We start from the raw sequence: 26365 nt of genomic DNA on the forward strand, positions 1-26365 counted from the left end.
CAGGAAAGGGAAGTTTGGGGTCCCCTGCTGGAGCTGTTGCCCCCACGACCCGATCCCGGATAAGCGGTTGAAGATGGATGGATGGATGGACATCTTGGAAATCATCAAGAGTCATAAAATCAGTTTTCTGCAACATTTTGGAATATTAAACCAGGGGCCAAATTGGAAGCGCTCCAATATCTATATATTTTCATAACATATAAACCTACATCTGTGCCAAATGTGTTGCTTTTATCGCAATATGCACAGTTTGCTTAACCGCCCCGTTAATAGTGAAAACCAAAATACTCTGGTTGGCTGGAATGGCCTGCAGGCTACGTGCAAGTGCTCATGTCCACAGAACAGCTGTGCAAAGACACTAGCCTACTGTATAGTATGGAAAGAGAGAGAGACCTCAGAGGGGGGAGACAGAGAGAGAGAGAGAGAGAGAGAGAGAGAAAGGGGTGGGGGTACAGACAGAGAGAGAGAGAGAGAAAGAGAGAGAGTGGGCAGGCTTGGGAAGAGTTAACACAGTCGAGCTGAAAGTTGTCTTTCTCTTTACAGAATCGACTGTAAAAGTGTAGAGTTCAGTTTAACAGCGAGACTGAGAGGATTTAAACTTTAACTCAGCCAAAATGAGACTTTCTCTGTTGTTTCCAGGGATCTTTGTTGTTTGTGCTCTTTTCTCTCTGACAAACTGTGAAGAGCAGCGACTCCCAAAAGAAGGTAAGTCAGGAATGCTTAAATTACATTAGTAGCTAATAACGGGGGTTTGATAAAGTATCTTCTAGGCTGGTGGAGACTAGCTGCTCCCTGGTTGAAGGGTTGAAGGGAGGAAACCGTGCAGCCTGTAACGTTAGTCTGCTATGGCGGTCCGAGCAGAACGTTCTGGTAACGTTACCACATTCCAGCAGACTTCACAGTAAATCAGCCTCATAGGGATGCTTGTGTTTGCTATTTATTGGCTTTAATAATGAGCTGTTGTGTGTTAACTATAATAATAACAGGCTATAGCCAGTTACAAAAGCTGAGATTTCATTTATAGCCTATAGTTGATACAGTTGCTCGTGTCGCTTGATGCATGCATGTCATTTACAGTGCACAAAAAGACACGTTTTCTGTTATTTTTCCGACTAAAGAGAAAGCATTAGGAGAAAATGGAAGTTGAACATGAATGCCCACTCTTTACATGAGAGAGAGAGAGCTGCACGGAGGTGCTGAGGAGGAAGACCGCTGACGTGGACTGGGCTGCTTGCAGCTGTTTACAGACTACCAGCTATGTAGCCCAGAGGTGTGAAGATAGTGTGTCAACTAAAGAGGATGTTGAATGAAGTCTTTTATAGACCACGAAAAATACACTTTTCTTTCTCTCTCAGTGGATATATATATATATATTTTTTTTCTTGGCTCTGCTAAACCATTCCTGGTTACAGTAAATTACTTGTTTTAATTATTTATTAAAATAAATAAACAATAAATCAATCAATCAAACTTTATTTATATAGGACCTTTCAAACAAGTCAAATGCAATTCAAAGTGCTGTACAGACAACATGTAGAATGTTAAAAATGGATTTAGAGACTGTAATGTACACCAAAACAACCAGGATAAAAGTTCATTGAATGAGAAAGCAATAAAAGATGGGTATTTAAGATAATAAAAGATAAATAAAATACAAGGAATAAAAATAACATTAAAAAAATAATTAAATACAAATTGTGAAACTACACAAAATAAGCAGATTGTATTAAAATAATGAAATATTAATAAAATAAAAGAGATAATAATGATCAGCATTGAAATGTTGATTAAACGAAATAGAGTAAAATAAAAGAATACAGTATTGAGAAATTTTCTTAAGAGGAAACAGGACTAGCCAAAAACACTAGCAAGATGCTGTCCATAGCTTCTCTACAGCTGATCTTGGAGTTCTATCATGGATGGGAAAAATGAAGAAAGAAAAGCACAAAATATATTTACAAACCATATCAGAACTAGTATTTCCTCTAAGATGATAATTGGTGACCTGTGACATCTGAGTTATTATCACATTGACCGAAGAAATATTGCATCATTTGTCCATGCAGTGAAAAACTTATTACAACCCATTACAACAATCAAATAATAAAATAAAATCAGTTATTACCAGGTCCAGCATTTTTGGGGCCCTAAACAAAATCTCCATATGTAAGAACAAATATGAAAGCAAAAAAAGTGTAATATTATTACTACAATAAATACTTAAATTGAGAACAAAACTGAGCAGAGAGCTTAATTGTTTAATTGTAATCGTCTCATTTGGGCCCTGGAGACTAATCAATGGGGCCCTATGGTAACGATGGTATGTTAAATCAATGAAAAGTTTGTTAGATTGCAACAGAGGAGAGATGACAGAAAATGAGAGATGCAACAAAGGTTTCCCAGCTGGATTCGGGCTGGGGACGTCGCAACCCAATATGTTAAATCAGTGATCTCATCAACTAATTATTTTAACGCATCTGTCATTATCAAGGCTAAATAACCATCCACAGCATGTGACTTTGCTTTTGGTAATTTGATAAAGCCTAAATGTAATTTTCGTATTTTTGTAATTTTTTAAATCAACAAAGATGAACCCTGCATTATTATTTAATCTTGTATCTGTTTTTTAGTGTATGTCTGTGTTAAAGTCAGGTATGGCTGTACCACTGGACTGTTTCATGGCAAAAGAAAAAAAAAAGAAGCCTGTACATATTATCTGTCTGAATTCCTCTGTAATGTTGTGTCCTCCAGATAAACTTCTAGTTGTGACAGTTGCAACCAAAGAGACGGATGGCTTCAAGCGTTTCATGAGGTCGGCCAAACATTTTAACTACACTGTCAAGGTAGGATCCCCTGTGGCAAGACCAAAGCTCCTTTTTTTTGCCGTCTATGACGGGTGTTTTTATTTTAGTGGCAGAAAAGAAGAGTATTTTAGGATGAATATCTTTTAAATTAATTTCTTCACAATGCAATAAATGTATGCATGTATGTTTAAAGGTTCTTGGTCTTGGTCAAAAATGGAGTGCAGGCGAATACATGTCAGCTCCAGGGGGAGGCCAGAAAGTACGACTCCTTCAAGCGGCTCTGGAGGAGATGAAGAATGAGGACAAAATCATCCTTTTTATTGACAGGTAGATTGTCTTCACCACAGGCAGCGTTTCAGATTTGAATGCACCTGTCAGAAGTGATGGCCAGAGTAACACCCTGGTGCTTAAAGGACTTTTTGCACTTTCCAAATAATACCAGATGGGTTTTAGATGTTACAGTGTGGTGTTTTTGTCTGTGTTACTGTGGTGCGCTTATTCACTCAACATGTCTTCGCATAAGTATTTTTTATTTAGTGTTGGGAAGAATACTTACAAAACATATTTAGTGGTTAATATGTCATCCTAAATGTAGTGGTTTGCCGTTTTCTGTCCCTGAGTAGGCAAAAATCAATCAAAAGAATAGTTCAATATTTTGGGAAATATTCTTCTTTCTCTCTGAGAGTGAGATGTTCAGATGGATGTCAATGTCATGTCAGTGTGTTAAGTACAGAGCTGGAGTCAGGATGTGGTTAGCATAGCTTAACATAAATACTAGAAGTAGGGGGAAACGGCTACCCTGGCTCTGTCCAAAATTAAAAATACACCTCTACCACCACTACCAACACCTCTAAAGCTCACGATTAACATGTTTAATCTGTCTGTTTAATCAGTACACAAACAGATGGAAGTTTTGTCCATCCGCCCAACACTTATTGTATATGCAGTGTCTGTGGCTATATTGTGAGCACAGGTTTTAGTTTGGGTTTTTTGTACAGGCACCATAGTACCAAACCTCACTGTGATGAGAAGCTGCACATAGTCTCTGCACTGACTGCTGCTCACCAAGAAATAGTTCAAGCACATAACCCCCCTGTACAACCACAAATTGTCATTGTTACATTTCTGTCTGCGTACAGATTAAACAAACAGATTTACCACGTTAATCAGTGAGCTTTAAATGTGTTGGTAGGTGTATTTTTGGACTCGACAGAGCCAGGCTAGCTGTTTCCCCCTGCTTCCAGTCTCAATGCTAAACTAGGTTAACCATGTCCTGGCTGAGATTGAGATCCATTTTCTCAATAGTGGTAGAAATTATAAAATTCCTTTGTTGATATATATCCTTTCCTTCAGTTCACCGATTTGTTGTCAATAAATACTCATGCTTTATGCTAAGCAATTAGCTTCCAAATGCACCTTAGTACACACATTAGTAAGCGTTCTCATCACAGTTCATAATGCCACGATGTTCGGCGCTATTTCTGACTGTCTTCAGTTCACTCGTAAGGTTCAGACTGTTAGGTCATTGCAAACTAGGCTTATATAAGCATTGTTTATATACGAGTATAATAGCTCAGCAGCCACTTATTTGCAACAGTTATCACGTAATGATTGTTGCTGTAGATTTTTCCTAGTTTTTTTGTCTTTCAGTAAACTTATGACCAGTAAGTAGCATACTGTGACTCTCAGCTGAGCTGACGACACCAGTGAGGAGCTCCACTACTAAAAGCTACTGATTCACTCCAGTCAGTAAGTTCAGGTTGAAGATTGTGTGTTAAAGATTAATTGGTACATGGACGGAACACCTCTACTTCTCATCTCACTACTGGATAGAAGATAAATAACCATATTTCCCAAATTGTTGAACTACATTGATAATGCAGCCTTAAAAGTACTGTAATAATAGTAGTATATGGGAGTAGTAAATAGGTTGAAACATGCAAACCCATTGACATGTGCACATACTGAAATCAAGAGAGGGTGTGATGTTTTTTTTTTCATTCAAGCACCGGTAAACACAACCACTGGCAACTTAACTCTCCAAATAAAAAATGCTGGCATCTTATAAAGGCAACCCCGTCATTTGTGTTAACTATATGACTGGCTTCACACATGGCTGAGCCACACACTGCAGTAAAGTTTTCTGTTTTCACTCCCCGTTTCACACAGCTACGATGTGATTTTCGCCTCGGGCCCCAAAGAGCTGCTCAAGAAGTTCCAGCAGACCAGACACAAGGTGGTGTTCTCCTCGGAGAGCCTGATCTGGCCCGACAGACACCTGGAGGACAAATACCCCCACGTCATCGAGGGCAACAGGTTCCTAGGCTCAGGAGGTACGTCTACCTGTCCTGTAAGTCGCACAGCTGGGGGCTCTGACATTGTGATGAAATTCACGTTTTCATACAATGTCAGTTTTTTTCCCTGAATTAGACTTACCAGGAGGTGCTTACTCACAGTATCAAGTCAAGTCAATTTTAGTTATATACTGTAACTAAAATTAACAAATCACAAATTTGCCTCAAGTGGCTTTACAATCTGTACAGCATACGACCCCCAGTTGCACATACATCTCTAGAATACCTTCCATACTAGTTTAGTTACAGCTAGTCTAGTAGTGGCTTTGGCCAGGTAGAGAGGTCATCAGGTGGTGCCCAACTTTCATCGAGTGTTTTGACCCTGAACCACAACTCTCTCCAGCGGTGGCCAAATCACTGCCCCTCTCCTCCTGGCTTCTAGCTCGTCTCCTCTGTTTTATGCCAGACCCAACAGGAGGCTCTTTCCAACTCCTCTCCTAACGTCCGGACTGCAGTCAATTCAAGCGCTATCAGAAACTTATGCCGCATTCATATCTTGTCATTCAGTCCACAGTTTAGAGCAGTCAACTGGAAAAAAAAATTCACGTCGGCCTCCCGGTTGTAATTCCAAGTTTCGAGATATTTGGAATTTCATTGCATTGATGAAAGCACCGACAGCAAGTACCATATATATTTCGGTAGTTCATAGCTATATTGTAGGTACCTCTCTAGCTCAGGGGTCTCCAACAAGTAGCTCGCAAGCTACCAGTAGCTCGCTACCCGTTTCTGAGTGGCTCGCCAAAGGTTCAAAGAATATGGACATAAATGTGATAACACAAAGTCACTTTGTAAACCTGTTTAAATTTCTATCCAATCAAATTCACAGACATCCCGCCCTCTTCTGCCACAAAATGATTATTTGCCATTCAGCTGTCAATTAAACGAGTTACGCTGCAGTGACGCCGTAACATTAGGCGATGTTAGCAGACTAGCAAGCACCAGATTTGACAATGACCGCAGAAAAATGCTAGGCCAATAAAAGGCAAAAAATATTCTGTTTTCATGAGGAATACAAGTTTTTTTTTCATGAATGTGAATGACAAATGTGCATGTGTCTCATTTGCGTGGCAAGCGTGTCAGTCGGTAAAAGATGTAACACCGAGCGTCACTTCACCAAAGTCCACGGCAACTTTTCATGGGACTTTCCGGCTGGTAGCAGTTTACGAACAGAGAACGTAAAGGAGCTGAAAACAGTCTTAAAAGACGTCAGTCTCTATTTACCAAACCGACGAAGAAGGCCAACTCAGCCACAGAGGCTTCGTTTAGTGGTGCACAATCTAACGAAACACAAAAAGCCCTTCGCTTGTGACTTAACTTGATGACCCCTACATCATTCTCACACAAGTACACTAGGTAATAGGCTACGGCCATGCACATCTTTTAACACTTTTATGTTCACCAGCCGCTGCTGTGATTGTAGACTTTTAGTCTAGGGAAGAGTGGCCATTTCTTTTTATAGCAGAGAAACAGCAGGTCTTTAGTCAGCAGTCGGCTCTGGGCTGAGGCCATAAAAAGCCGAATCTGGCAGTAGTTGTTAGTCATGGCAATTGGAAAAAGTTGACTTCACTTTTCCTTGGTGTATCCAAGTGTAGATACAATATTACAGAGTTTATATACATGAAATGAAAATGTTTGATGAACAAGGCCAGACGGTTTTTTTCTCACTTCCTGTGTGTTTCCTCAGGTTTTATTGGCTACCTTCCCAACATCAAAGAAATGGTTGCTGACTGGACAGGAGAAGACAGCGACAGTGACCAACTGTTCTTCACCAAGATTTTCATTGATCCAGTTAAAAGGGTAAGATTTGTTACACGTCTTTGGATTACACTTTATGGATCTGTATTTTGATTTATTCCATGCCAAAGTCACATTACGAGTACTAGCAATACTAGAACTACTAATAATAACAGTAATAATAGCAATTATTTTTTTACATTGTTATATAATTCCTCAGTGATTTTATTATGTAACAATTTCAGAGAGAACCAGGCTTTTATTTGAGACAGGCTGGCATTTATTTCTATTTCCCCCTGTTTTATAAGTATATGTACATTTCATCATTATTTTAGTAAGAGGCCTCCCTGTTTTCTGTTCTGTTCCTGCTCTCATTTGCCTCCTCACCTCCTCCATGTTTACCTGTTTTGATACATTTAGTATAATGTACATTTCCACTAATTCTGACAGAAATACCATTTCCTGGTAGTTCCACGTTGCAGTTTTTTTGAGCGCTGTTAATGAGGCTTTCTGCTGAGATGTTTCACATAAAAAACCTTCCAGTAGCTCAGTGGGTATACTCACTCCTGTTCCTGGTAGGCTTTGATGGTAGTTTAACAGTAAACAATAAAAAAAAATCGAGGTAGAAGTGACTGGAATTAATTAGTGAATGAGAACCGTATTAGTGTTAAAAAGAGTGACATGACTGATAAAAGTAGTGCTTATACGGAATTTACCTATAGTCAATGCAAGTCATTTTATCCCCCCTCAATGTTTTTTACCCAGGTTTTATTATTATTTGTTTGTGCTGACCACACCGGCAGCTATTATTTGAGACTCACTATTTCAGTACTGGCTTTAATTTGGTAATTTATGCTTTTAGATATCATTGCAACACATATACAGTGAAAACGATGTGTTTCCATGTTTCAGAAATCCGCAAATATCACACTGGACAGCAAATGCAGATTGTTCCAGAACCTGCATGGAGCCCTCGGTGAGTGAAGCTACAAGCATGCAACAAGTGTGTTTTCTTTGACTGTAGTCACACAAGGCAATTTCTTTTAAACGTGACAATTACTACCAGCCCATTCTGAAAAGATAAAATCACTCACTGTGTGTTTTTTTCATGACTTCAGTGATGATCAGATTTCCCTGTTTTACTTGAGGGTAACAGCATCTTACAGGAAAGCAGAACTCTTACTAATCACACAGTGGTTTTAGTCGTGTGCATCCACATAAAGCATGGTGGTCACAGTATAATCTGATGTAAACTACTGATATAAATTACACAGTGTTTTTACAGTGAATTGTTTTTTTTTTCAGTGGAATTTTGCTAAATTCAACTTAGAGATAAGTGATAATAATTCCTCAGCCTGATTTCGGTGGAATTCAGTAGACAAAAGTGTATAGGTATAAGGTATAATATGCAGGGATTTTCTAAAAATCTATGTATAGTCTGGTACAAATATCAATCCCTCTGTGGTGTCTGTATCTGCAGAGAGCCTGCAGCCCTCTGCCTGTATTCTCTCTTCTCTTCTTATTTTGCTGTGTCCGGGACATTTCTGGGCGTCAGCCATAACGCTTTATTACCCCAATTCACTACTTTGTTCTCACTAACGCCGCTCCTTCTCTTCATTCACTCTCACTCTTTTCACTCGTTGAGCCGAGGAGGAAGGCATCTTTGAATACTGTGTGTTTACAAACAGCAATCCACAACTGTAACATTAACGTTTCTGACAGTATACAGCATTTATTGTGCAGCATGGATATACTGTGATTGTTGATGATTATTTGCTTGGTGAACACTGTCACCCAGCAGAAATAGGCATCATCCTTTTTGGTATACTGAGAGTACAGCAGGGCCGTATCGACAAAACCAAATATTGCTTATATTGATATTCTTTAAAATGTTTCGGCTGACTGTAATGCAGAAAAACAACAATATTTAAGTTAAGTCTTGTATCATAATATTGATGTTGTCAATGTTCTTGATAATATATTGATTGAGACCACTTCATGGGCGATAGTCTGCCTATTGAACTAGTGGGTACACGGTCCTGTATTTAACAGTAACCGTGTGTTTTGTAGCTGCTTATGTAATGACATGTCCTCCCACTGCTTTGGAAAATATCACAAGCTACAACTCTTTCAGAAAACTTGTTGGTTACCAGTGGTTAACTTCTTATCTGGCTCCTTGCTGTTTCTTTCTTTCTGTGATCAATAATCTGGTGAAACCACGGCGTTAATACATTGTTATCTTAAATGTTCCGGAGCTGAGGGGTTAACAGTTGCAGTAATTTGGGCGGGGTTGCATGTTTAGACATGAACTGAACTCACTGCACTGTCTGAACCATTTTTCCCCCCCCTCTGAGGCTGAGGAAGGAATTTGTTAGTTCACTGAGAGACGGATATGACAACATCAAGAGTCTAGGGGCATGAATGGACCGTCTGCTCCCATAAATCCTCCCTTTGTTTGCTCTCCTATTAACCGCTGCTTGCCTTGTCGCTCTTTCAAGTGTAAAAGAAGAGCCGGCAACAGCAATACATTTATAAAGAAAGGTCTGTGATTCAAAATGTAGAACATGGATGTGAAAAGTGGGAGTAAAATGTGTGTTAAATATTGATAGTGGTAGTACTAATAGGGACTTAATACAGCCACAGCTACCGGATTTTTTTTTTTTTTTTTTTTGTCAGATCATTTGATTTATTGATTGCTGTCGGGATGTAATGAGAATTTCAACAAAAATAGAACAAAAACTGTATTTGAACAACACCACCAATCTAACCTTTAGATGAGTTAGTTTTTTTTTATTAACTCGTCATTGCTTGCCTCCATTTCTGTGTGGTGAGCGGGAGATCGAAACCATTTTGATGTATGTACACATCTATTAAGCTAAGGAATACGAGAAAGATAATCGACTAATCTACTGAACTAAATCTTAAAAAATTAATTAAATTAAAAATTAAAAATGAAGACATACTTTTTTGTTACATAAATGCATGCATTATTAAGTTTTCATGAAAAAAAGTGCAACTCCCACATTTTGTAATAATATATACACAATATGTAATAATTTTATCAAATTTATTCAGGCTGTTTATTACAAAATAGTTATTACCTAATGTGTTGTTCCAGGCCTTTTATCTCTACTGCCCTTCCCCTACCCCGGAGATTATTCTGCCACACAAAGGCATGACCAAATTAACCTGTTGAGGGGTCCCCAGGGCAGACATTTGAGTTGGGGCCCGACTGACCACCCACCTTCACACAGACACACATTTATTGAGGAATATCCACCAAGTGAGATTTTGACACAGGGACAGGGCCACGAGAATAATAAGCTATTAAGCAGGACCCACCTGATTTGATATTGTGCTGAAATCTACAATTAATCTAATTATTTGAAACACAATGCATGTGAATGCATGACGCAGATTGAAAAATACTCATCATCTCCCAAACAGTAGGAAGCACATGACTATGACAAAATTGGACTCCCCAGTGAAGGCTGAGCTTGTGTGTGTGTGTGTGTGTGTGTGTGTGTGTGTGTGTGTGTGTGTGTGTGTGTGTGTGTGTGTGTGTGTGTTTCCAGACGAGGTGATGCTGAAGTTTGAGGATGGACGGGTACGGGCCAGAAATGTGGTGTATGATACCCTGCCTGTCGTCATCCATGGGAACGGACCAACCAAGGTATTGACCCTATCAAACCACTCGGATCAATCACATACTAAACACAGTACTAGCCTGATAAAGCTAACCATCAGAGTAACTGTGGGAAAGATCAGCGGTTGGTGCAGGTGTCTTCCATCAGCGAGTCTAAACACATCATCCAGATAACTCTGTAAAATATGTTTCAATAGCAGGTAAACCCAGCTTTATTACTGTTGTCCTATGAGACTTTTGACTTCATACAACGGAAATCAAATTGCATATTTTTCTTTTGTTTTTGCTCCTTGTCTGTGCATTTATCAGTACCAGTCAGAATGTGGTTCTCTGTCTACATAGACAGAGACGTTCTTTGTATATAACCAATGAAATAATTTCATTTTAATCTTTGAACAAGAGCACACATTAGCTTTCTAGTCTTGCAGTACACCGTAGCTTGCTGAATAAGCGACCAAACAGGCTGGATAGCTAAGTAGTTAGTCAGCTGTTGCACACTGAACAACTTAAAAACTCTCCTGCAAATGTCAACATTGGTCAGTTTAGATGCTAAATGTTTTAGTCCTTATTCTTCGACACCACTGCTGACAAAACACTGTCTGCTTGTAAGCTACAGGTGTTACATTATGGCTTGGTACCCTGTCAGCTCAGCTGTCAATCAAACATGTACACCACCCAGTGGGTTAGAGGCTAAAGGAGCATTTCTGACTAATTTATTATTCCTCTTACCAATAATAATTAAAAACAAATTGCTTATAAAATGTTTATAAATATTGTTAAGACTTTGAAAATCAGGTATTTTCTTCTAGTAAGTACTGGATATTAGATTGAGATGTGATAGCCTATAAGAATATATTTGTTTTCCAGCTCCAGATCAACTACCTGGGTAACTACATCCCCAACACATGGACATTTGAGACAGGATGCACAGAGTGTCACAAGGAACTCAACCCGCTGAAAGCTCTTAAGGTCAGTTCACAGGATTTTGTTGATCACATCTCCTGAATGACAAATTGTCTTTGTGCAAGAGTTCCCAAAACTACATTTAATCAATATTGAGTATTATTTTAACTGTTCAGGTGTCCGTCAGCGTTTGGTGTCAAATAACAGTAATAAGCCCTTTCTCCTGGAACTCATATGATGCTTGTTTTTTTTTCTTCCAACAGGAGAGTGAATACCCGCTGGTGGTCATTGGCATCTTCATTCAACAGCCCACCCCTTTTGTGACGGTGTTCTTTGAGCGCCTGCTGAAGCTCCAGTATCCCAAGAACAGGCTCAAACTCTTCATCTACAACCCGGTAACAGGAGTTTAATTTAATTTAATACATCAACTTTATCCTAACATCCCTGTTGAAGACGAGTGTTTTTCTTGAATCTGTTGTAGCAGAATAACTTCATCTGAAACCAAGCCTATAAAGTACAAGGCAGAAGTACATTTAATGAGACACTCAAATCAAAATGTAGTGATAAGGAACTAGAAATACTGGTGTAGTGTGAATGCATTAATTAATACCAAAATATGTGCCGATATCGTGCTCAAGGCGCTCGTGAACGCATTAATTGGTACAAATGATGAAGTAGAGTGATTGCACTCAACTTCAGCTGTCGGGTGTTACGTTATACGCTTAATATTGAATAACAGAATATAACTTGTTTTAAATCCACCAGGTTCCTATTGAGCGTTCCTATTGGCTGTTCTTTCAAGGGAGGCAGCTGTCAATCACTCGTGAACTGCGATCAACGATCAAACTAGGCAGCGCTGATCAAATATGAATCAATATTCTGTTACTGTAATGCCTATTTCTCGCATAAAATATTTCAGAAACACCTTGTAGTGCACTGTTTAGCTGTAAAATGAGAAAGTTTGCTCTCGCTAGTGGGCGGTGCTTGGTATATTCTCAACCCTATCATCAACATGGCTGCCGGGTGACTCACCACTCACATGTAGATTGATGGCGTTTCTGTGTGGCCTAACTTAACCCGAAAATGACAATATATACAGCATTCCTAGCTAAGACATTTAGTGACTAATGCCAAACTCTTGTAAATAAATAGAGTGCAAACCAAGCAAAAAAGGCGAGCGTTTAAAGGGTTAAAGCTCCCAAGCTGATAAACTTGTTTGATTTTTAATGCCTCCATTATGCCATATTAAAAAAAAAAAAATTCAAGAGCTTGTCATCTGCTTATTTCTCCTCTCCCTACAGGAAGCTCATCATGAGCCTCAGGTCAGCTCATTCTTGAAGGATCATGGAAGCCTTTATCAGGATGTCAAGTTCATCAAGCCTGAAGAGAAGACGGACGGAGCTGCCTCCCGCAACCTGGGCTTGTGAGTTCCATGTAACTAGTGGTCGGCTGTATGACACAGCTTGTGTTCAAAATATTTCTAAAGAAACTGAGTTGCACAAAAAAATCACATGTGGTCTCCTTAGAGTATGCTTTAATGTTTAACTTATTAACCTGTTCAAGAATCAGAAAAAGCTCCTTTAACACATTCTTGGACAAAAACAAGTTGTGCGTGTTACTTTGATATGTACGTGGTTTACTGTGCACTCCTTGTAGTATTTTTTCTTTCCTAAAGAAACTGTTTGAGAGGCTTCACGAGAAGCTGTCTGCAGTAATTTCCTGAAAGTCCCCCCTGCAGGCAAAAAAGCTGTTGTCACTTCATTTAGATGTTTGAGCTTCACTGTGCAGAATGACTGATGTGCAGAGTTTGTTTTTCACATGCTTCTGCCGAAGAGGGAACATTTCTTTATGCTCACCTTAAATCTCAGTTTAACACCTGGACGCACCAGCAGGATTCACACCTAGTTTGGAAGCCAATTGTGGTGTGATGTAGAGAAGAATCATATTATTGTATTACATATTCTTGGATATTTCAATGAAGGAGAAGGAATAGATGTCATTTTATTTGTAAGAATTTTTTACTTTGTAATTTAAGTTTTTTGTGGAGAAGACATATCAGACACAAATAGTTACTCAAAAACGCAGAGTATTTTTTTTATAGAACATGTTTGTGTAAGGAAATATACACCGATCAGCCATAACATTAAGACCACTGAGAGGTGAAGTGAATAACATTGATTACCTCGTAACAATGGCACCTGGCAGTGGGGGGGATATATTAGACAGCAAGTGAACATTTTGTCCTTGAAGTCGATGTGTTTGAAGCAGAAAAAATGGGCAAGCGTAAGAATGTGAGCGACTTTGACAAGGGGTCAAATTGTGATGGCTAGACGAATGGAGAGTATGTGCGAGCATTGCACTTTAATTTCACACTACATATATGTCTTTCCTTCCTTTCAGTGATATGTGCCGGAAGGACAAGGACTGTGACTATTTCTTCGTCTTGGACATTGAAGTGGTCTTAAAGAACGAGAACACACTTAAAATTCTCATTGAACAAAACCTGCAAGTATATTTATCAATATTCAATTATTAACAGTGCTAGCTGATGTCTTGGGGACTGCTGTGGGAACAACCACCCATAGTAAATCTCTTCATTTCTATCACACTCATTTATTACATTTTTACTTACTGTATTCGGCTAGATGAAGGTATATAGTAACGCTCCTTTAATCGTTCATTAGTCCCATCGTGGCACCGATGATAACTCGAGCCGGTCGACTCTGGAGCAACTTCTGGGGAGCCCTCAGTGCAGAGGGCTTCTACGCCAGGTCTGAGGACTACGTGGACATAGTTCAAGGACGCAGAGTGTAAGTTGCTTAAACGTTGTGTAAACTTCAGAGGGGCGTTTAGTGACAAAAGACATGAGATGTTATTGACAGGCTGGACCGAAGAGCCACTGACATACTGTGGCAGTCCGGGCAACTTTACAGAACACTGCAGATGTGCACCGAATCAAATCAAACCAATCCATAGTTTAACCAACGTACGCACACTGCATCTCATTACAATGATCATGTCACTAATGATCGGGTGCAGTAGAGAGATGTATTTTTAATATATGTTGAAAATATCCCTGACATCATTTTGTTTTAATTCCAGAATTATTACATCTTATTACATCTTTTTACTGGGCATTATTAAAAGATAAATTATGTTGAAGTCATAATAATTAAGAGGTTGGTTCTCTCTCACTAGTTGAGAACTTATAGTATTTTAACACAATCTGTCTCTGATATTAGATCTTAGTGTTGGTATGTAAATTGTCTAAGACTGTCTTGTTTTTTAGGGGTGTGTGGAATGTCCCATATGTGTCCAGCGTGTACCTGGTGAAGGGCGGCCTCCTTCGATCAGAGCTGACAGACTACGAGCTGTTTAACTCAAACATCTTAGACCCTGACATGGCTTACTGCCACAACATTCGTAACAAGGTCAGTAAGAGGGATTCCACATTGACCTACATTAGTATTAGTTCATGTATGTACTGTACGATACATAAACAAGGGAAAAAAAATTACTTCATCATGTAAAGAATATAGCTTCACAGTTTTGACTCCTTCCTTTTTTGCTCCTCCTGCCATTTTTTATCACAATTAATCTATTTGGTCTAAGATCTAATAATAAAAAAAAATGTTTATAACTATAAATGTAGAAATGAAAATATTTGACCTGTTTTCTTGTTTTCTTTCAGGGAATTTTCATGTATGTCACCAACATGCATACCTTCGGTCACATCCTGTCAACAGAAAACTATCAGATGAGCCATCTTCATAATGATCTGTGGCAGATCTTTGAAAACCCAAAGGTGAGACTCTGAAAATATCACCTGTTAATATTACTAGCTGTTGTTGTAGTAGTGGTGGTGATAGGGGTCTGTATGTGGTGCAGGAGGGGTTCCCCCTTGTGCTGGTTGTTGGTTATTGCAATGGCAGTAATTAGGTCATTGGAAATATGCTATGGCGGTGTGTATAAAACCTCCTTAGTAAGAAGTAGGGCTGATAAGCTTTGTATAAAGACACTAGAAAGAACTTTCATTAAAGTAAATTTTCTCTACCCACAATGCCCTCCCTCAAGCACTGAGTCAGCCAATAGCAGGCGTCTAAAGGTGACACGTCAGAGCTGCATCCCATCAGTCACCCCAGCTCCATACACACCATGCCATAGTTAAGATCAACATTGTGTCCAACATCACATATACTTCACTATACTGATGCATTCACAAAGAAAGCTTGAATAAAATATTTTCCGTAGGTGGTACATGCCTTTATGCTCAGCGCGTTGTTCGTTGCAATATGCTCTGAAACGCCTGGAGGCGGACAAACAAAATATTTTGTGGATAAGCAAGAAGTCAACGAGTGGTGCCACAAAGGAGAGTAGGTTGTCTGGCAACAGTAGTAAACACTAAACACCGACGTACATACCGCCAAACATTGCATTTGTGAACTGTAATTATTACTGTTGCTTACCTCCAAGCCTAAATTACTTTCTGTCTCTCGGTGCTTCCCCTCAGTTCACCACTCTTTCCATGAGACCTTTATTTAGCCTCTTCTTTCCCCAGTGTGTTGACTATTTCTTTCCAAGTATTAAATGACATGTGACTGTCCCTGTTGTCTCCACTCAGTTGTGGAGATGTCTGTACAGTCCAGTCCTCCCTCGAGAGCCTCCATGTCAAAACGCAGTCGACACCTAGTCACATAAATTCAGAGGTGCACGACAGCCCAACGCGACAACCATGCAAAAGTAATTTTCTGGCGAGCGCACCTCGCGCAGGCTTCACTACGGCGAGCATAAACCAGGCTTAAATATGGTCTAAATAGTTTCCTCTTCTGTGTTTATTACTTAAGGGTATCTAACAGGTGGGAAAAAGTTCTATACTTCCTTTTTTTGTTGTAATACTCATGTTCTCAATAGGACTAAAAGCATTCATGTTTTCTTCCAGGTGAGTTTTAATTTGCATAACTTGCTAACACACAATACAATATGTATTTTGTGTTTAGAGTGAATGGAGAAACTCACCTGGAAGAAAACATGAATGCTTTTAGTCCCGTTTAGAACACGGGGTAGTGGTGGACTTCAGCCTCTTGTGGCCAAAATGAGTATTACAACAACAAACATTTTAGTCAATTCACCTGTCGAGACTTTTTTCAAAGATTAAAAAAAAATAACTTTGAAAAATGATCCTGGCAAAATGTTGTTTTCCACCTGTTCTTAGGTCATAAACACAGGAGAGAAAACAATGTATATCAGACATAGAAAATGTATCGCCAACTTTTTTTTCTCTCTCAGATTTGTATATCAGATAGGCTACTTGGACTGTTATTCATAAAAATCTGCTAAATTAAAATGAGATTAAGAATTAAATAATAGCCAAGTAATAACTATCTGAGGATGTCCTCCATAATGTTTCTATGTTAACTACATACATACATTCTGAAACACAATGGACAACATAAAATTTAATATTTAAAAAAAAACATAAGTTTGTCATTTCAAACTCACTGATGTTCTTGTTATGAAATAATCATTTATAGTTTATATAGATGTGGTTAATGTTAACATTAGAAACAATAACACAGTTTGATTGTGCTCATTCTCAATCCATTACCATGTCATGAATTGGGTGATTTCATGTTTTCATGCTGTGTGATGTGATCTGTAGGATACAGGGTTAGCAGACCGGTGGAGCTCTCTGAAATCATTAATCAAGTCTTAGCACTTAGGATTGTTTATGCACACATATTATTCTTAGTTCTACTTCATTACTCTGCACAGCATTGTCTAACAGTTGCAGTCTGTATGTTTCTGTGTGTTTCTTTCAGGACTGGGAGGAGCGCTACATTCATGAGAACTACACTCGCATCATGAAAGACAAGCTGATTGAAACGGTGAGTTGCAACACAAGTTGACATGATTACACCAGTCAAATGTAGTAATAAACTAAACATGAGTTGCCCATAATGAAATAGTATAAATGTAGACTGATGTTTTTCCAATAGAAAGAACATAACACATGTAACTCCATCTGTGTTTCTAATAAATACTATCTAAACTATCACTGGACTGCAGAGTGCAGACAAAGTCACTTGTTGAAACTTCATTTTAAAAAGAGTTGAATAGAAAAAAGTGGGGTTTTATAAATGTGTGATAGTGCAGTTGTACGGAATTTAGGGCTGCACGATTATGAGCAAAATGATAATCACGATTATTTTGATCAATATTGAGATCCCGATTATTTATCACTACTATTCATAGATTTTAGGGACAAAATATTTTAATTGCAATTTCACATTTAAGTACGTTATGCTACATTTCAACCGTCACAAACTCAGAAAATGTTGTCCTTTTACTTTGTTATTGTATCCTATAAGGGTTATTTGCATGAAAACACACAATTCAAATGATTAGGAAATAAATTAATGTATTTTTATTTAAATATTTGCTTCGATAAAAAACAATCCTGTCATATCTTGTCATCATAATTCTAATTATATATTATAAGCTGTTTAGAGCTAGTGTTAGGAAGTTAAACAGCTCATGAATTCCCTGTCTAATATCTGTTTTATATTGTTGTGAAAACATCTCCTTCAAACAACTGGATTCATTCAAGTTTCTCACCAAAAACTACATTTTACAAGATTACATTTGAATGCATCATGATAGCGTTATAATTTACCATCACCCAATACTCTATGCTATTAAACTATTATTAATACTAATACTATTTACTGAGTAGAGCTTGAACGTGTGATAATGTAACTCAGTGGAAACTTCTCTTTACCTCCGTGATGTCGGCAGACTGTGATTACTCTGAGCAGCATCATGGGAATGAATTACATATAATAAGTGTCTGATTAAGTCAGTTGTTGTTTAAGGTTGTTCCTCCACGGCTTATTTTGGATGCAGTTGTAACAAATTGCAGCTTTATGTCTTCTTTGCCAACTGTGTGACGTTACCGACTGTGCCGTTGTGTGCCGACCCGTAAAATCGTCATGTGGCGTTTGCACGTGCGTGTCCGGCAATAACTCGGATATATGAGACTGCTGATTGACGTAGCATGTCTAGCTGTTAGTTTAGGAAGCGCTTGATTTATGCAGCGGAGTTTTCTATGAGCGGAGCACGTATTTTAAGCGTCCATATCGCAGTCGGTCATGTTCATTTATTTGTGGGAAGCCAATTAATATTTTATTAATTGTGCAGCCCTAATGGCTTATGTAATGTCACTCGGTGGTAAAATTGTGTCCTCTGTCCCCCAGCCGTGTCCTGATGTGTATTGGTTCCCAGTTTTCTCTGATGTTGCTTGTGACCACATTGTCGAAGAAATGGAACATTTTGGAAAGTGGTCAGGAGGCGGCAATAAGGTACGTTATTATATAGGTGTGTCATCTTTTGATCGGCATCAGTGCGGTGATTCTAAATATTCTGAATAAATATTTCTCATCGTCAGTAATAATGATCAGAATAACATATGGTGAAAAAATATAATCACATCTCATCATTGCTTCTTTGTTAGTCAGTATTAGTCGTTATTTGTGTAACGAGCTGCCGTTGGGTATATTGGCCAGCATTATCTGTATCCTGTATCATGTACATCCGTTGTAATTTGCCTGCATAGCAGAACGCCGAGTCATGTTGCAGCTCTGAACTCAATGCCAGACGAATATTTCAAGTTTTGTTGATGTTTTTCCTAAACTGATTCATTTCCCGTTTGTCAGGACACCAGAATCCAAGGAGGCTATGAGAACGTCCCCACAGTCGATATCCACATGAATCAAATCAACTTTGAAAAGGAATGGCACAAATTCTTACTGGAGTTTATAGCACCGATAACAGAGAAAATGTATCCTGGTTACTACACCAAGGTAAGAGTTCTGAACACCATGAAGTTAAAACCATCATTGCCACACATTTCAAATATTCCACGTCTCACTTTAACAATTAAATCAACTTAAATGAATTGAACATTATTAAGAAGAGATGTTTCTTCCTAAAATGATGATGTTTGCTGTAAACATTGCTGTAGTACTTGTACTACATTTCCCGGAGAACACCTGTCAGTCCAATAGAGTAGCAAAGTGGGAGGAGTTAATCTGGGAATCCGAGGTTTCAGAAGCAAATGTCTTGTTTATTTTCGGCATAGACTGTGTCAGGTGTCTGGCAGGTCTTGTGTAGTCATTTATATTTAACTATCAGTACAAAAGAGCAAAAACACTGATATCTTTCTACTGAAACACTTGATAAATAAGGGCTTGATGTCATTAACATAAACTTACAATGTTATAAATTACCCAGGAGACTTCCATTGTGCTATTTTGAGGAATTTAAAGAGGGAATTTTGAACTAAAAAGAGAGCAACTTTGGAAGACTCCCAAGCCTCAAATGAGCTTCACATGAACTTTGTAATATATTTTTGCACAGATCAAGGACTGTGGATTTTGTCCTACTCTCTTATGTTGGAAGGGTATTAGAAAGGAATCTCTTAAAGGGTAACTTTTCTAAAATTGTTCCAGTACTGAGGGAGAGCGCTGTTAACGGCAGCTGCTCACGGCAGCTGCTCACAGGCTGCAATGTAATCCTATTAGGACAAGCTGGCACCGTCATTTCCACTCAAAGTGCTTGTTTTTGCCATGACAGGCTTTGACTGTTATTATAAGTGTCTGACAACATTATGGAAAGAGTCTCGCTCAAGGAGAAGTCTCGTTGTGAAATCTGGCGAGGTGACGTGTTGCCGGAAGAAGCTGGAATAGTGGAATACATCCATGGTGGAAACATGAGTGTTAGCCGGGCAGAGTTTGTTGTGTTGGAGTACAGAAAGCGAAGCTTAGTAGTGAATATTTAGATGATTTCCACAATGTGGATGAGGTCTTTGAGATATTCAGATTTCACAGCGAGACTTCCCCTTGAGTTGGACTTGGACACAATAACAAAGAGACTGGGTTTCAAAAACTGTTGTCCCCATTAGTCACTTAGACACAAAAACCTGGTTCAGGTTGAAAAATACTGAAGTTACCCTTTAACAGTAAATTAAAATGGGACCAGACTAATTATTATAACTTGCATAACAGGTGTAATTATAAAATATAGCCTTATTCTTTCTGCTGTTGAGGCAGATTTTGAGATTTTATTTGAGAGTTTACGGTACTAGAAAACAAGCAGACAGATAAATTATATATGGTCTGACAACTTCCTTATTAAATCAGTGATTAAAGAAGAGAATGAACTAACAGGGTGGGTCACTTTGGGTAAGAAAATACAGTTGCAAACTTTTCTGAAAGTCGTGATAAAGGAAATATTTAACATTTTAATGACCTCGAAACAGCGAATGACATCTGCTGTTAAAAAAAATAACTAACAATAGTTATTAACAAGGTCATAAAAGCTTTAATATTTCTTTTCCTGAAGGATCCAAATACTCATAAATACATAGTTTCATTTTTAAAAAGGGTTCAGTAATTTCCTAAAACAGCTCGGTAACTGGAAATAGTGCATCTGTTGGGGACTATTTTCAGCGATGGATTAATCCACATTTGTCAAAATAAACTACAGTGTGTGTTCATAGTAATGAACCAACATGTCACACACACACACACACACACACACACACACACACACACACACACACACACACAGACACACAGACACACACACTACTTGTTAGTAGATGAGTTGGTTTGAGTCTGAACATGGGATTTATCGTCAATAAGAAAAATATAGAACATCATCAGGCTTTAAGAACAGAAATGTTTCCAGCTTTTATGACTTGGTTAACCGTTGTGCTATGTTCCTTTTTATAGAGTGAAGCAAAACAGGGTTATTGATATGAAAACGTAGTGATTCTTGGCATTGTGGTGCTGAAATGATGAGTTTGACTGAATTTTGATAATTGATTATTCATTCAACATTTGTAGGACAAAATCGTCAGTTTAAAGACACCGTTATCATATGATTCATTTACTGAATAATGTATAAGCCGATGATTGAAAATGACCGTAACCATCAGCTGCAGCTCCCTCTAGGGTTCCTGTGCTGCTGCCTAACATGTCTTCTCTCATCAGTGTGCCACTCCCTTGAACTTTGTGGTGAGGTACAAACCCGACGAGCAGCCGCTGCTCACACCTCACCATGACGCCTCCACATTCACTATTAACATAGCTCTCAACAGCAAAGATGTTGACTACCAGGTAAATGGGGGAGGAGCTGGCAGGTAAATAGAAGCTACAGGATATGATGATGGAGGTGATCTGCACTTCTCTCTCTCTGCTTCTCTGCTGCTCCATCTCTGGAAGTGAATGCTGGACCGGGGTACCAAACTGATGCTTTTCTATAATGAGCAGGAGCTGCGAGGGGCGCACACGTGTGTGCGCGCACACTCTTGTCTGTGGCCAGATGAGCAGTTTCTATGTGAATGCTTGCATGACTCCTTTCTGTCTGTCTGTGTTTGCAGGCTCTGTTTGAGTTGGCCTTTATAGTTAGATATAAGCCAGATGAGCAGCCGTCTTTGAGACCACACCATGACGCCTCCACATTCACTATAAACATTGCACTCAATGGCGGCCTTGATTACCAGGTGAGTGTGTTGTGAGGTTGGTAGAAATCTGACATTTCCAACACAGTTACATCCTAAAAGAACACTCAGTAAACACCGAATGTTATTTACCCAACAAACCCATGCAACTGTTCATATTAGACAAAACCTGGCAAACTTACCACTTTAAAGGGGACATATCATGAAAAAAAAACTCACTTTTTCAGTGCTTGTGTACATACATGTGGCTATCTGGAGTGCCTTCCAATACTCAAACTGTGAAATAAGACAACCCAGTCAGTTCTTCTGTGGGCTGTCTAGATCAGAAATGTGATTCAAGTGATTCAACAAGCCATTCAGATTTGGCTCCCCTTCCTATGTCACAAAAAGTCTTAAAGAGACAGGCTGCTAAAACGGAGCAACATTATGAACTTGAAAATGAGCTGATATGTCTCCTTTAAATTAAATTAAATTAAAGAATTAAACTGACAGTTATGTCACTGCAAACATAGGCAGGATATGAAACAGTGGCTTACAAAAAATTAACTAAACAAATACAACTAAGAACAATTTCGTTGTATCTGAATAAGGAATGAGACAGTTATGAATCATGAATGTGTCCCAGTAAATATAATATAGAAGACAACAAAGCATAACACCATAATCAGACTAATTGTTCTGATTATACAACAATTCTACACATAAGGGCAAGACAATACAACAGCTCTTAATCGAGTTACCACAAACTAATGAGTTATTACCAAGTAATATATACACAATGCAAAGCGAATGGGAGTCAGTAGTGACCCAAGGCTCATGTTTGCCCTGTTTAAGGCTGAACATGAACACAGAATAGCTCAAAGAAGACAGCGTAGCAGTGTAGGTTTGACGAAGCATGATGCTGGAATCAGAATCATATCATCTAAAAAATGGAATGCCGTCATATTTCTGGCATGTACACGTACACTACGTCCCCGGTGTTTCAAACTTTCCATTTGTGCCATTTCTACGTTTGTGAGTCTGTCTTCTTTGCATGAAGCTGAAGCTAGGAGCCTTGTATTTATTGTTGCATCCATGTTGTTTTCCCCTACATCTTCAATAAACTGGGCTAAACAATCAGCCATTAGTCCACAGTACAGTATTATCATGGATTTCAAATGAGAAGAAACAACTGATAAATATAGTTTCTAACATTGATGTGTGATGATATAATATGTAGTGTGTAGGAAGTCCTACAAGGCTTTTTGGGGATTGAACCTAACACGTTTGATATTTATAAGTACAGTATATGTAATATTTGATCATGGATGATTATTCTAACAACAACACCAGTGGTTTTGCTTGTTATAGGCCGGCTATAGGCCATAATTCTACTGTAGCCGAATGGACAAACCAAACACTGGCTCGAGAAAGGGCCATTTATGTTTTCACGTTTTATCGCGTCGGCCACCGTCGTTCTTCATACATTTATAGAGGTTGACGCCCAGAAATGTCGGAAACTCTAGTGGGTCATAGTGATGATTGAGAGGGATTATTTTTGGACCAGTCCATATATAGATTTTTAGAAAATGTCTGTATATTACAACTTTCAGTCTATACATTGGTTTACTTATTGTCCCTTTCATGTTTTACACCACTGATTCCCAACCATTTTACACCAGAGATAGTAGGAAAGAATGTGGAATAGCTCAAGTAATTAAAAAAAGAAAAGAAAAAAGGTACTATTTGGTAGCTAAAGGTAATGGGTTAATGGTTGAAACCATCAGCCATCTGCCTCTGCCACTCCAAGTGGTAGTAGTAGTAGTAGTAGTAGTAGTACTAATAACAACTGGACTAAACCCACTGAAAAACAGAAAGAAAATAGATGTTAAACAACACCCAATTCAAATCTGTTCAAATGAACACATCTGAAACATGACGGGTGGTGTTGATTTAAGTTTTTTTTTTAGCTCATTGGGTAGTGATTTACACTATTCGCCCTTTTCCACTGCAGGAGCTGAACAACCTGTAACCTGGTGATTCTTATAAGCTCAACTATAAGAAATACCTGTTTGGCTTCGGCACAAGGTTCTTCTTTGTGTTTCCACTTTATTTTACAAACCAGGACATTTCACATAAATGCCATTGAAAAGGCAACAGCAGGACTGACTACACTATAATCATAGAACTATGTTGAGCGCGCTTACTAGCTTTTTCTCGAGCTTTCAAACACATCTCACAGTCTTCATCTGCACATAGAGATGACTGATCTGCTTTACCAATCACGATCGACAGCGCTGCTGACAACCCCTGAAAGTACCTGGAACTACTAAGTATCCCCTTTTGAGCAGTGTCCAAATTCAGTTCCAGGAACTCGTCAGCAGAACCATTGAAAATTGATTGCATTGCATTTTCGTTAAGTTCCTGCAGTGGATAAGGGATGTTTCTTACAAGTTGTTCGTGAAACTCGCCTAACCAGTTAAATGTATCAAACACACTCTAAAGATGAGGGATGACATTTGGCTAAAACAAGCGAAACCACCGCGTGGTCCTTTAGGGGTCAGATGATAATGTGTGTTGTGTTGTGACTGCAGGGTGGTGGATGCAGGTTCCTCCGCTACGACTGCTCCATTCGGGCTCCTCGTAAAGGCTGGACCCTCATGCATCCGGGCCGCCTCACCCACTACCACGAAGGTCTGCCGACCACCGCCGGAGTCCGGTACATCGCAGTATCCTTCGTGGATCCCTGAACTTCCCAAAGATGGCACAAACAGGACGCACACTGGCCGCATCCTTCAGCATCACAGCTGCTCTTTATTTTCTGATTTGGAGCGGTGAACTCTTTTCATTAGTTCATTTGCTTGTTTTAATCTCCACAATGATATTGTTTCTGTCTTACTTAAAGAATTATATACAATCTGTGACTTTGGTCAACCTATTAGCAGTAGAATATCAGTGCTCTATGATGAAACATGGATGCATAAATGAACAACAACATATAATGAACATGTTATTGTTAAAAGTAGCGCTCTCCCGAATACCATTTTTTGGGGCTTCGAAGCTTCGGTGAGAAGTATTCGAAGCTTTGCGGTAAGCGCAGTGCAGCAGGTCGACATGTTCTTCTATCTGTCTCCATCCCTCCCCCGTTTCAGTGCCACCGCCACTGCACTACTTAACACACACGTGTTAAGTAGTGATATGTCATCATATAGTGACTGAATACAGTGTAGTGCTAATTGATTTGAATGTGGACCACTTCATCACAATATCAGCTGAAATGATAAGGCAGTGATTATTACAGGCACTTTCTTGTGAATGGGTCCTGTGTGTTTTCGTCAGCAATAGCTATGTGAGGAATAGATGATTGCAACCAACTTTACAACAGTTTCAGTTAGGAACCTACCGTTATCATCATCATTACATATAAAGCCACTTTGGTGCAGTTGGATCGATCCGAGCGCTCCCGTTTGGTCTGGATCAGAAATCCAGTTGATCCTGTCGGGCCTTGAGCCGGACTTCTCTCAGGAAATCACCAGAAGTTCAACTTGGATTTCTTAGAAATGTTTGTGAAAAACCTTTATGTTGTTGTAAGTAAGTTACGCTAACTGTTACTTTTTCTGTATCCAAAGAAATTCTTTTTTTTTTTTTTTTTGTATTCTTTCTTAAACTGAGACACTCCAAAGCCTGTTAAGCCTACGTCTTATTTATTTTGTGTATATTAAAAGGAAACACTCCCTCATGTTTTTAGCATTTGCAATATAACTGCTTTTTGTGAGATTTCATATTGGAATCTGAGCTCACTTTTTCACGTGCGCTCACTGATGTTGGTCAGCCGAGTTAGTAAAAGTGTATACATACTCACACAGCTGTCATTTCCTGTTACAAGCCATCACTGTGCTTTGAACACAACTTGAATAAAACGGTGAGCTGAGAGTGTGTGAACTGTGATTAATCTATAGTCTCTGTCTTTATATGAAAGAAACCTCAGGTATGCAAATAATGGCCATAAAATACAATGAGGCTGGGGTTAGCCGGCTATAGTTACTTTCAGAATTGTCATCAAGTCAGGTTAAATGACAAAAATAAATAGAAAATTGTTATGCTGCTGTAAAACAAGTAAAAATAATTTGTAGTTTGATGGCATGAATAATATTGTATTTGCTTTCTGTAGTGTAAGACCGGGCAGCAGTTACTTAATTAACATAACAAGCAAAGTGAGGTTTCATTTTACAACCAGTAGTTTAACTTTCTTGTCCCTTATTACAGGTTCTGAAAGCAACTACTAAAGGAGTAGTTTGGATTTTTTGAAGTGGGGTTGTTTGAGGTACTTATCCATAGTCAGTGTATTACCTACAGTAGATGACGGCCGGCACGCCCCCAGTTTTGAAAAGCAGACAGGAGTACCAAAACAGAACCAAAGCAA

The 26365-nt window shown here is 38.8% G+C and overlaps 1 protein-coding gene across 2 annotated transcripts; it reads left to right on the plus strand.

Annotated features, from left to right (window-relative positions):
* The first annotated feature begins 447 nt into the window (after positions 1-447).
* On the plus strand, positions 448-25890 carry plod1a (procollagen-lysine, 2-oxoglutarate 5-dioxygenase 1a). 2 transcript variants are annotated; one of them, XM_037773351.1, is made up of 19 exons: positions 448-705; positions 2752-2843; positions 2998-3131; positions 4974-5137; positions 6843-6955; positions 7805-7868; positions 10468-10565; positions 11406-11507; positions 11705-11836; positions 12743-12864; positions 13842-13946; positions 14126-14251; positions 14731-14872; positions 15133-15246; positions 17261-17326; positions 18695-18799; positions 19154-19300; positions 21494-21619; positions 24537-25890. In XM_037773351.1, exons 1-19 carry the CDS (start codon positions 615-617, stop codon positions 24690-24692), a joined length of 2199 nt encoding a protein of 732 aa, XP_037629279.1. In that variant the 5' UTR covers positions 448-614; the 3' UTR covers positions 24693-25890. The 2 variants fall into 2 exon arrangements, with proteins under 2 accessions (XP_037629279.1, XP_037629280.1); XM_037773352.1 differs by lacking the exon at positions 21494-21619 and adding an exon at positions 21883-22005 and having other exon boundaries at positions 450-705.
* The last annotated feature ends 475 nt before the right edge of the window (positions 25891-26365 follow it).

This window comes from Sebastes umbrosus, chromosome 6 (genome assembly GCF_015220745.1).
Source record: "Sebastes umbrosus isolate fSebUmb1 chromosome 6, fSebUmb1.pri, whole genome shotgun sequence".
NCBI lineage: Eukaryota > Metazoa > Chordata > Actinopteri > Perciformes > Sebastidae > Sebastes > Sebastes umbrosus.